The sequence below is a fragment of the Lithobates pipiens genome, unplaced genomic scaffold (genome assembly GCF_037356315.1).
Source record: "Lithobates pipiens isolate NorthernLeopardFrog02 unplaced genomic scaffold, aLitPip1_a1.2 Scaffold_30, whole genome shotgun sequence".
NCBI classification, from domain to species: domain Eukaryota; kingdom Metazoa; phylum Chordata; class Amphibia; order Anura; family Ranidae; genus Lithobates; species Lithobates pipiens.
In genome coordinates this window covers 107,585,051-107,598,102 of record NW_027507791.1, presented here as the reverse complement: position 1 = coordinate 107,598,102, position 13,052 = coordinate 107,585,051, and the positions used below count along the sequence as shown (strand labels likewise).

Here is a 13,052-nt window from a genome sequence, read left to right as displayed (position 1 = left end):
AAGGGATGAGTCTGCGAAGCATGCGCAGTAGATGGTGAGATCGACTGACTACAGATCCTATTTGCGCATCCATTGACATTTGTGCGTCTAAAATAACCCCGAGACTCTTCGCTTTGGTCTTTGGGGAGATAGTCTGCCCAAAGACGGTTGGTGGAGACCAGGAGGTTTTGGTTGCGGGCTTATGATTTGGGTGTAAGATAAGAAGCTCTGTCTTTGATTGGTTCAGCTGGAGGGAGTTGGTGGTCATCCAGTCCTCTATTGATTTGAGGCAGTTTTCAAGTTGTTGTTGGTGATCTTTTTTTCCATTGATCCGGAAATAAAGTTGTGTGTCGTCAGCGTAAGAGTGGAAGCAGAGATCTGAGCATCTGATGATTTGAAGGAGTGGGTGAATGTAAATGTTGAAGAGAACGGGTGACAATGGAGAGCCTTGAGGGACTCCGCAGGTGACTGCCCGAGTTTCGGAGAGGAATTTTCCTAGTTTCACTGTCTGTGACCGATTTCCTAGGAAGGACGCGAACCAATGGAGATCTATGTCTTGGACTCCGGCTACTTCTGTGAGGCGGACGAGTAGAGTATTGTGATCTACTGTATCAAACGCTGCACTTAGGTCTAGCAGTACGAGGAGACACGGCTCTCCGTCATCTGCTGCTTCGAGGGCGTCATCCCAAATCTTGAGGAGAGCTGTTTCTGTTCCATGACCCGGGCGGAAGCCTGATTGCAGCGGGTCCAGGAGTTTGTGAGTATCCAGGTGAAGTTGTAGCTGATGTACTACAGCTTTCTCCATGATCTTAGAAATGGTGTTGAGGCTTGTAATCGGCCTACGGTTGTTTGAATCCTGAGGGTCCAGGTTTGGTTTCTTGAGTAGAGGTTTGACAATGCCTTGTTTGAGGATGCTGGGAACAATCCCTTTGTGGAATGATCGGTTTATGAGGTGGGTTATGGTTGGAGCCACGATGTCGGAGCATTCTTTCAGTAGTTTTGTGGGGATGATGTCAATAGGTGAGGTACTGTCACGCAGTTTATTAATGATGTTTTTTGCGGTGTCTACGGTAATTGGGGATAGTGAAAATTTTGGCGGTTGCGGTATGTTGGTGCGGACATCCTCTTTATGTTTTTGCTGGCTGAGGTTGGATGTTTTCTTCTGACAAATTGTTTCCCTGATGGTTTTGACTTTATCGATGAAAAAATCCGACAGTTTGTCACAGTAATCCTGGGATTCGCTTTCTGGGGGTTCTAGACAAACCGGATTCATTGATTGATTAACCAGTTTAAACAGTTCCCGTGGTTGGTTTGCGGCCGTTGAGATTGTATATGAGAAGTGGTCCTTTTTGGCTTTGAAGATTGCTTTCCGATAATTCTCTGTCAGACCTTTGTAGTTAAATAGGTTTTCCTCGGTGGGATTTCTTCTCCATGTTCTTTCCGCTCTTCTGCGTTCTTGCTTTAGTACGGAGAGGGAGCTATTAAACCATCCAGCATTTTTCTTCCTGATGAGAGCCCTGCGTTTTGGTGCTACCGAGTCTGCTGATTGCAGTAATGTCTTGTTCAGGGAGTTGAGTGTTTCCTCCGTAGAGTGGTTTAAGGTTATTGTAGATATTTTTTTGGACAGAGTGGTTTTGAAGGCTTCGGAGTACAGTTTTTTTATGCGATCTGGTCCAGTGCGTTGTTACAGGTTTCCGTTTTGCGTTGGTGATGTTGGTAGCGAATTTGAATTTTTAATAGCTGTATGTTGACATGAATACTTGATCTCTAGTTTGTATCATATATCTGTGTTGGTTACATTTCTGATGGTATGCTGTTTGAAATATAATCTATGACTTCTGAAGTGCACAAATTCTCCTGGTTGATGCTTCATTTTTCAGTTCAGCATTCAAGTCCCATCATGACTTTGTCTAGTTTTGTTCCTAAAAATTTTATAGTAGGGTAGCTCCCCTCAGTAGGCTACTAGGGTTAAGTAAATTTAGTTTTTGGCTTCCCTGTAATCAGGGAGAGTAGGTATTATTTGTTAGTCTGTTCCAGGTTCTGCTGGTTTAAGCTCAGCTCCTTTTCCCTGCAGCCTGCTGAACTCTGGGATATAGTGGTTGGAAAAGCTTTGACTGGCCTGGCCTGCATATTCATGCCCCTTTAGCCAATCCCTGGTCAGGAGAGTGAGTGACCAGCAGTGGGCTAAGAGGGGCATTAATAGTTTGAGGCTTGGAATAGTTTCCTTTTGTTAATGTAATGATGTAATGATGACTGAGGCATCCTTTGGAAACTACCAGCAATTTCAAAGAATTTGTTCTCCTGCTTGGGCTCAGAGACCTCTGCCCTAGCCTCCTGAACCTCATGCAGAAAGCTCATCTATGTATCCAGAACACAGGCAACAAGTACAGAAGCTGACAGCTACAGTATACAGGGCATAAGTGAGTACGGTACCTGCCATGTGTATTCCATTGACTTTTCTTCCCCTTTTTGGGTGAGACTACAGTAGTACACTCAGGATTACACTCCTGTTGAGGAGTTCCTGTTTGGAATCTAGATACCCTTCACATTCAAGAGGGTGATTCTCACCCTGAAGGAGCAGATCAGATTTAGAGTCCTTCATTATAGTTTTGCTATAACAGTTCTGCCAGCAAAATAAACTGCAAAAATACATGTACAGCCTGTTTTCTCACGCGAGTGACTGTGGACTACTGTGCACCTGACTGCTATGTGCGTTCAGGCAATAGAACCTGGGATCAAACAGCCAGACCAGTCCTGGGTTTTTGCTACAGTAGCATGGTGTGAATATTGATAGATTCATGGAACAAGAGTGGCATCTAACTCTTCTAGTATCCTGGTGACAATTTATTTTTTTCCTTTGCCAGGAGAAAGAAATTTATCGTTGGCCTATAAGAGAATCTGTAAAAACGATGCTAGCAATCGGATGGAGTGTAGAAAGAACTAAAGAAGGAGAAGCCCTAGCACTGCATCGGGAAAATGAAAAGATGCGTAGCATATCCCAAACAAGCCAGGTAATGGATCAACATTACATGCATTCATAAATTGAACAATTTATTGTTATTTTCACCTTGTTGAGGAAGTCCACAATTTTTTTAGTTTTTAAGGCCCCCTAGGTGGGTTATTCCATAATGTACTAGTATGGTATAACTTTATAACAAACCAGTCAATATACGCTTATTGCAATAAAAAAAAAAAAAAAATTATATATATATATATATATATATATATATATATATATATATATATATATATGTATATGTATGTAGAAGATTACATATTGGCGTAAACTGATAAAGAAATTTTTTTTTGGGGGGGTATTTACTATAGCAAAAAGTAAAAAAAGGTGATTAAATCCCACCAAAAGAAAGCTCTATTTGTGGGGAAAAAAGAACTCAAATTTTATTTGGGTACAGTGTCGCACAATTGTCAGTTAAAGTGACGCAGTGCCGTATCAAAAAACATGGCCTGGTCATTAATCACTTCAGCCCCAGAAGTTTTGGCTGCTCAATGGCCAGGCCATTGTTTGCTGTACGGCACTGCGTCACTTTAACTGTCCATTATGCAGTTGTGCAAAGTTGTACCCAAACATAGTGTATAGATTTATGGCATTTTTATTATTTTTTTTTTACTAGTAATGGTGGCAATCAGTGATTTTTAGTGGGACTGTGACATTGTGGGGGACACCTAACCAACATTTTTTACACTTTTGTGGGAACCAGTGACATTATTACAGTAATTGGGGCTAAAAATATGCACTGTTATTGTAGTAATGACACTGGCAGGGAAGGGGCTAACATCGGGGTGATCAAGGGGTTAAATGTTTCCTGGGTGTGTTTACTAATTGTATGGGGAACTGTGTGACTGTGGAAACACACAGATCTGTCTTCTTACATAGCAGAAAGACAGGATCTGTGTGATCTCCCCTGTCAGAACAAAGATGGGCCTTGTTTACACAGGCAGATCCCCATTCTATCACTGCGGGGAACGATTGTAGGTGGCTTGCAGACATCAACTCCACCCCACCCATTGATTGGCTCCCCCGATGGTCAGTGGATGCACTCTCACAAATCGCTGTGTATGAGCCAACGTACAATCACTGGATCGAGCTACATTGCCACAGTGCAACTGTGGCAGCTGGTCCTTAAGCAGTTAATCAAATCCATCAGAGAGATCCATGGAAGACAACAGTGATGGATGATCGCAGGATCCTCTCTATGGTAGGGAAAAACTCATTCACAACATCCAGACAAGTGAAGGACACTCTCCATGAGGTGGGCGTATCATTGTCAAAGTCTACAATCAAGAGAAGACTTCACAAGAGCAAATACAGAGGGTTCACCACAAGGGGCAATCTATTCATAAGCCTGAAGAATAGAAAACCCAGATTAGACTTTGCCAAAAAACATCTAAAAAAGCCAAACCAGTTCAGGAAAAGCATTCTTTGGATTTATGAAACTAAGATTAAAACTGTACCAGAATGACAGGAAGAAAAAGAGTGGAGAAGGCTTGGAACAGCTCATGATCCAACATCATCTGTAAAATGTAGTGGAGGCAGTTTGATGGCATGGGTATGCATGGCTTCCATTTATTGATGATGTGACAGAAGACAGAAGCAGCCGGATGAATTCTGCAGTGTTTAGTAATATACTCTCAGCCCAGATTTAGCCAAGTGTAGCAAAGTTGATTCACAGTACAAATGTGCAATGATCCAAAACAGTAAAAAAATGAAAAAAATTGTGCATAGAGAACAAAATAAGCAGCCAACACGTCACTAGACATACAGTGCAAAATGGAAATAAAAAACAAAAGTGTGGCACTGAGTGAGCAAGTAAATAGTCCGTGAACCTGAAAAGGTGAGGTAGGCAATACAAAATTGAATGTGAATAAAACCAAAACATAAAAGTCCAAAGTGAATAAAAAACATCTATGGAATGTCCATTAAACTTCAAAATAAAGTGAAAAAGATCTTTCTTAGATAATCTGGGATGAATCTTCAAAATACAGTCAAAATGGTAAAGTGTTCAAGCTTAACAGATTCGATGGACACACGTACCGTATAGCACGTGGGTCAAGCAGGCACTCTTAAGGGAATGACCTCAAACAGGAACTCCTGCCACTGGAACTATGGTAAGAAAGATTCCACCCATCGATTTAACAGTTTAAAAAAACAGTCCTGGCATGGTTGTGCTTTCAACCAAACTGTCAAACTATCCAATGGCTGGTGTCATAACTGATCACATGTGCAGAATTATGGCAGTTGAAGGTGAAAAAGAGGCCAAGAAGGCAGCTTCCTTGGCTGAAAATGATAGGAGGGTTTATTTCCACTTTAAGATTAAACTTTAATTTACCTGTATATAACTTGGAAAATGTTACACGGCACAGGACATTTTATCTCCTATTCCTGTGTTACTCTGCATGGCTTGTTAAAAAAAAGAGGTCTCAGTAAGTGGGGAAGGATCATGGGGGTGTGTCCAAAAGCTTTGCTGGTGTCCAATTACCTGAAAGTAGCAGCCTTTAACCCAGGATCTATGCATATTGAGCCTTTGTCCTGTACTGTACTCCAAGATACAGAATTTACAGGTAGGTTAAAGTTCCTTTCTTTTCAGCAGAGATGGTCCACAGAAGTCTTTATCAGTCCGGTTTGCATCATAGCCAGCCCTTCTGTTCTGACTTTGCAAGAATCTGACAACAAGCATCCAGTGTATGAGCAGCTTTTTAACATCTCAGCTGTATTATCTTTATTATACAGTTCAGGACACGTGAATTTATAGATTGATAGACCAGGGGTTATTTGCTGTGACCTTCAGGTGATTGGACGCTGGCAAAAGCTTCTCTAGGTTAGCCAATGTATCCATATAACACTTCCCATGCTGTGAGACTTCAGTTTTTTGGTAGTGTTCTCATGTGATACATGCCTTCTACTCTTAAAAAATAACTTCCTGCTATTTGTCACCAGATTTATTTTACCTTCTTCTATCGAGATCTCACTGCTCCTTGTCTTCATGGCTCACTAGCAGTTAATGGATCAGTTATCTTTGAGCATACCTTGGAAACTATACCCAGACCACACAGTAAAAGGGCAATCCTGTAATGTTTGCTTTGACCCCTGGATCTTGCAGTTGACACTTACCTTGGCCTGTGGTGGAGCAAGTGTATTTAACCATAGTGTGTTATACAGGTTCAGGGTCTTGGTCCATTTCTATGGCACCCAGAGCCTGAAGACAACTTTTGGGGGTATGCCCATCATGACAGGTGAAATCTGGACCCTGATCAGGACCAACAACATGGACAAATTAAAACAGATTTTCCATGTACTTTTATACCTATCAGTTGTATACACTACATCTTTAGCCTACAAGACACACCGCAGTGGCATGCACACAGACACTTTACAAGGCACAGGTTATGGTGGGCAATCTACACTCCTAGTGTTCTTCCCATACTTTTATGGTCTTATTATCCAGACTCTTAAGTAATGTTTATATAGCATTTACTTATTTATATTTGGTTGTCTATTTTAACCTCGCTATTGGAAATTCCACTCTGGCTGGAAACATAGTGCTTATAAGAATCCTATCTGAGCATTTCTCACCACCATTTTCTTTCAACAATGAAAACTGATTGCTTTGTTGTCCCACCTGTTTACCTCAGAGACACAGGCATTGAAACTCAGTTTGCACCTGGATTGTTGTGATTCCATCATAGCAGAAGCACTGAGCCCCCTCGTTCCAGATCCATTTTGTGAGTCCCTTTCAGGGGAAGACCCTTGCTTATCTACGGTGTACTAGAGCCGCTTGTGACTGGGAGCACATGGGGCACACAGTGGCAAGTGCACTGCAGGCCTTGAGGAAACTCAAGTTCCTCTCAGGTTGATAGACCTTGCTCAAGAACAGGGGGAACTGCTATCACCTACATTAGTTCAGCCTGACTCAGGCTCCTCCAGCTGTGCACCATGTCACTTGTCTGAGTAAAGCAGAATTCTCTGCCACTGTGTCTTATCTATTTGAGAGACTATTTCCACTTCTGAAATCGGTGGGGTCTATGAACCGTAAGTGCACTTCTTCCTCTCCTCCTGACTATGTTCGTGAGCCACAATCAGATTTGCCTAGTGCACTTATAATAACAGAAAACAAGGCGGGCATTGACATTTTAGTGAAGACGGCTCAAGATTTTACACCACCAAAAAAATAACTTTTTAGCTTCTCAGCATAGGCTATGTACTGTGGACTCATTAATCAAGGCTGCGCATACTCGTCTCTGGTCTCTGAACAGATGCACCCAGTGCTACACAGGCCTCCCATTTTCCTAAAAGCACATAAAAAGAGTGCCTTTTGTACAAAGCCTTCTCCTACCCTAGATCAGGCAAGTAGGGCTTTATACAATGATTAGCCAAGTTATTCACCCCTAATGATGCCTTGTTTGCGGACTATGACATTCTTAGGCTTTATGTACACCCTGCCTAATTTGTTTGCCGTGGTTTGCGTTTGCGTGTTCCTATCCTGAATGCAATTCTTCTGTGTTCAGGAGAGGGAGGTTGAGGGAGGCTGAATCTCCCCTAACCGCAGCAGCTCCTAAACTCTGGTAAACGCATACTGTATGTGTACAGTATGACATAACATCTTGCTTCCCTCAGGAGTTGTATTCAGGCTGTATCTACAGCTCTTCGCCACATCTTTCCTTGGGGCCTGACCCTTCTATTCTTCACTTCTTGTTGGGGAGGTCCCACTTTGGCATTCTCCCCCCTTTCTTCCATCTGTCTGGGCAGTTGTCTTTTTTTAAATTGGGCTCTGCCCTCAGGGAAGAGTCCCTCCATCACTGCCTGTACCTATTCTACTATTAAGGTCAGGTTCTTGGGCCTATACAGTTTCTAGATTCTATTCTTCTCACTTGTGCAGAGCCACCACCCAGTTCTTTGTTCACCTTTTTTCCCAAACCTGTTTGTTTGCCAGGTGGCTGTTTGAACCTTTGCTGTCACTTGCTTCAGCTGCAAGGTGCTTCTGCTCTTAACTTTTTGGGTTAGTTGGCCCCTTCGTGTGTTTTCCTGAGAGCCTTTTGCTGTTTTTTTAGCTGGTTTGTTGTCCATCCCCTCGATTTATTGCCTGGGTACATTCCATGGTCCGTGTATTGATTCCTGTGTTCTGAACTGCACGATAAAGATAATAGGAATTTTGACGCACTTATAAATTCTATACCTTCTAGTACAGTACAGGGCACAGGTTATTCCCTCTTTTCTGTGTGGTCTCCTGATCGTTTGCAGTGTATTTCATACAGTGGACTTGTTATATGGATATACTGGGTGCAAACAAAGCAAAGCTTTTTCAAGTGTCCAGTCACCACAAGGTAGAGGAGTATAACCCATGGTCAATTACCAATATGTGTGTCCTGTACTGTACTCCAAGTTCTGAAATTTACAGATAGATCAAAATGCCTATTTTATTTAAATAAACAAAAGTACTTGCTGTATTCTTCCCTTGGCTTTAAGTCTTATTCAGCAAGCAAAAGCACAGTTTGACCTTATTATAAATATTCCTAGAGGTACAAAATCAATAGACAGAGACTATGAAAGTGGAATTTAAGGAATGCAATATAAATATAATGATTTATTATGCATTTTACTTAAGATGTATGTACTTTATTTTACAGGGCAATGGCTACACACCCGTCCCAATTGATCTGAGCAATGTTGTCCTATCCAGGGAGCTCCAGGTATGCATTTTCTTATCTGAAAGTTAACAATTAATTGTTCCAGAGAACAATCATATAACACATCTAGGTGAACCAAATAGCACATTCCTGAAATTTCTCCTTCATTAAAGAGGAACTGTAGTCCGCTCACATAATTTGTAATAAAATATCTTTGCCAGTCCGAAGTCTTCCTCCAACCAATTTGCATATTATTTTATATATACTGTGAATCTGCACTTGCCAAATATGCTGCAGAAATCTCCCTCCACTAAGTCTGGTTGCAGGCATTTTAACTGTGGGTAGCTGAAGCTGCTGCCTGTTCACTTCCTGGATTTACACAGACACACAGAGGCACACCTCCAGCTCTGCCACTTCATTTGCCCTCTTATGACTCACCCCCCTCCCTTCCTGGCAAACTGTCATGAGAGAGAGAGAGACCTGTGCATGATGTCATAAGCCTAGGCTAATGACCAGACAAGAAACAGGTAGTGGGCTGTATAAGGTATTTCCTGGCAGGAAAAAAATGTTTTACTATCCAAAGTTATAACAACAAGGGCAGAAAATTTAATAGATGCAAAGCTGAAAAAAATGACTGAAGATCTGCTTTAAGGGGCATGGTCAGAAGGAATTCTGAGATGTATGGTTATACTGCCACCTACAGGAGAATTAGCAACAAAAAAACGCTGACCGGCCAGCATAACCCCTCCCACTTCCATCATGCTCAAGCTTCTTGTCAGTATCTTAGGATAATAAACTTCTTTTATCCTCTGGGAAAAAACAATCATCTTTTCTTCTTCAAGCTTCTTTCTGCACTGCAGAGCCAAGAGGGCTCTTTTTGCAGTTTTTCAGATCGGCTGTCCTGGTGGGCATTCCTGGTCACTGGAAGAAGATGCGGTGCTGGCCTGTAATGTGACTTTAGGCACTAAGCTCTGCTAATGACACTTTGTAGCTTACACAACCAACCCTAAGGTTTAGGAAATCCTTCCTCCCACTGACCTGGAAGATCCTCATGACAGATGGCAGCCAGACAGGCAGGGGGGGAGTCCTGGATACCTTCTCAGTGCAGGGGACTTGGTCACCATGCCAAGCTCATCTCTCAGTCAGTATTCTGGAGCTACAAGCGATGTGTTTGTCCCTCTACTGATAGAACTCTCGTCTACATTGTCATCAGATCCAGAATCAGTTAGACAATACCACTATAGCGGCATTCATCAATCGTAAAGCGAGAACCAGAAGTCTTGCAGCTGTAAGGGAATCCAAATAGATTGTTACTTGGGACTTCTCTTCAACCTTGTCCACCATTCAAATTTCAGATGTGAAAGATTGGCAGGCAGGCTTTCTAAGTCAACATCAGTAGTGATGGGGGAATCCCTCCTGCTGAGCTATTGTATTCTGACAACAGGAGGTTTGCCAGCCATCAGAATACAATGATTACTGATTGTGGCTATAGCCACAGACATTGATGAAAAAGATCAGACATTCGAAATTCAGCGGGTTCTGTCGGATCTGTCTATGGCTGGCTTTCGATCACACATTGCAGATAAGCAGCTTAAACACTATATGCAGAGTGCCACTACTGGAAAAATATTTACTACACTAATGGTTTCTAGAATTTTTCTACTTTGGGCTCTGGATATGGAATAAAGTTTTCTTGTTAGTTAACCTTCTAAGGTGTGACTTTGAGGTCTGTTCACAATATCGGTTGCTGTTCAGGCACAGGAGTGCCTAGGCACCCTCAAACATCACTGCCACTGAAAAAGGTAAATTTTTTAGAGTACTGCACAGGCTCAGTTGTTTTCTATACAAGCAAAAATTCACTTTGTGAGTTTAAAGCTAGCCATACATGGTGGAGTTTTTATCATTCAGCCAGTGGGCTGAATTAAAAAAAAAAAAAACTGCTTTCTTCATCCACATATTCGAGGTGGATGCAGGAATTCTCTCCACTGTGTCATTGTATTCTTATAGTGGGACTCTCCTGCCATTAGAATACACTGATCAGTGCTGCATGAACAATAGCCATAGATGGATTGTAATTTATCCGATCCCTGCTGAAGTGCCGCATTTCGATCCGTGTATGGCCAGCTTTAGTTCACAGATTTTTTCTAAAGCAAATATGCACCAAGAATAGTATTTCTGTGGCTAAAACATATCAAAACATCACAAATAAAGAATAGGTACATGGAATAATAAGTATTTTCTGAATATCATGATTAAGAGACAATCCTTTGCTGGAATAACATTTGGACATTAAGATAAAAAAAAACGAAAACAAGCATTACGTGCAAAAAAAAAAGTCCTACAAATTCACACACATATTCATATTTGAGATGAAAATGATGGGCCTAATATAAAATAAATAATACTGCTAACTAGTTTTACAGGGTGTTAAACTTTTTAGATCAAAACCTTCTGTGATACTTTTTATCAGTCACAGATCCATGTTATTTGTTTATAGTGTGTATATCCCACATCTTTTAGATACAAATGTTTATATCTAGTCTATCTTTGAAAAAAAAGCTGTGTTGATAGAGATTAAAAAGACCTTTCTGTTAATAGCTCAAGTTCTAATTGTGGTTTTGTACAGGGAATGGTTGAAGTAATGGCAGAAAATTACCACAATATATGGGCAAAAAAGAAGAAGATGGATTTGGAGACTAAAGGTGAGAGAACAGTGCATTAAAAAAAAAAAAAGCTCTTCCTATTTGCGTGTGTCCCAAGTCTGTAATATCAATATTCCAGACTTTTTTGAAATATAGCAAAAAGTTTTCTGTTGGCTGCTTGCTGCAATTGTTTCTCAATATTAAAATGTATGTCAGGGCAAACAAAAAACTTTTGATGAACATCTTTGCAATACATCTCTGCAATAAATGCTCTTGTTTTACCCCTGTAAAGACCATGCACCTAGAAAGAATCATGCCTGCTCATTTGCCAGAAATGCTTGTATGTTTTTTTTGTGGGCACACACAGCAGAGCATTTTGTGTACTGAGTAACAACAATCCTAATTAGTTGTCCTTTGCTAAACTACTTAAACTCTTCCAATCTCCTCATCTCTACAATATAGATGCTAAATATTCTGTAGTTCAAAATGAGAACTAAGAGCACCAAGCAAACTCCTTGTGACAACACAGGACAGTTCTGGATTTCTGACATGATCAACATGTATTTTCCTAATCAGACAGCATAGGACCCAGGTTCCTTTAAGTTACGACCATGGGTTATATGCTGCTACCTTCAGGTGGGGACACTGGCAAATAAAGCTGTTATGATAGGTCCTATAAACCTGTCCGCACCCAGCAATCCTCAGTTTTTTTTCTGGTGTCCTTAGCTGATGGATGACCTCTTTACCGAGAGCAGGTTTCTGGCTTATATTTTCAAATTTACTGGAGGATTGAAGAAGTTAATTAGATCTTCACACAGAAAAGCAATTTCTTCAACTGGCTGCATTGACGCCACTGAGGCAATATGATTGCAGCTTCTGGATTGGTTAACCCTTGGTAGCACCTCACTAAATGGTACGCGGCTCCAACAGCATAGAAGTCTTAGGGCCAGCTTGTTATGTTGTTTTTAGCACAGTATAGTGCTCACCCTTGGTACAGTAGTGCAGTGTGTTGCAGTTCCAGGGCAGTGACAGTCTGAAATCTGGTAGTTCCAGGACCTGGATCTCGGTCCCTCCTACTGTGCCCCCCCCCCCCCCCCCAACAACTTCTCTCACACCCAGATCCTTCCCTGCCTGGGGGTAGTTACTGGGCAAGGGCTGCTGCAACATTTCTAAATAGTTTGTTCTGGTCATTGCCTAATGTGTGCCATGTTAAATGATTTATAACAGCCATGTGAAAAGCATGCACAACTGTATGCATAGAATGAACATTTTGGCACAAGCCCTGCAATATATTTGGGTGCATAATGGCATGTATAATATACACACATCTTAGGAGGATTGTGCATTGGAAAATTGGAAAGTGTCGTTGTTGGATCTAGATATTTCCTGCCTCAACAAATCTCTTTTGTCACCTGTCAAGGATGTCTCAGTCTTCAAAGATCCAGTGACAAAAGGTTTGAGGCTTTCCATAAAGCCCCCTTTGGTTTGTTGAGCTCCACCATGCAGCCTTTAGTGTTGTCTGTGGCTGTTTGACAATCCCTGCCAGTATGGGCAAAAAGCATGATGCGCAAACCTGGAAAGATCCTGACAGAATACTCAGTGCTGCAAAAATTGGAGCTTCTCCCAGGATCCCTACATGACTGCATTGATGGCGAACTCCCTGCTTCCAATTCTCAAAATGCGTTAACCAGTAGCATCTCCAATTGTCCTGTCATGTGTTATGATGTATTTTGGACTGGATGGTGCTGTTTCTATTTGATGAGCTTTGATGCATTTGTCATTTTGTGA

The 13,052-nt window shown here is 41.5% G+C and overlaps 1 protein-coding gene across 8 annotated transcripts in view; it reads left to right on the top strand.

Annotated features, from left to right (window-relative positions):
- RYR3 (ryanodine receptor 3) overlaps positions 1-13,052 on the top strand; it is a 1,008,486-nt gene that overhangs the window by 622,888 nt on the left and 372,546 nt on the right. For all 8 annotated transcript variants that reach the window (XM_077464742.1, XM_077464741.1, XM_077464740.1 and 5 more), the window contains 3 exons: positions 2,844-2,990; positions 8,623-8,685; positions 11,249-11,324. In XM_077464742.1, the coding sequence (XP_077320868.1) occupies positions 2,844-2,990; positions 8,623-8,685; positions 11,249-11,324 (286 nt within the window). The remainder of the gene's footprint in view (positions 1-2,843; positions 2,991-8,622; positions 8,686-11,248; positions 11,325-13,052) is intronic.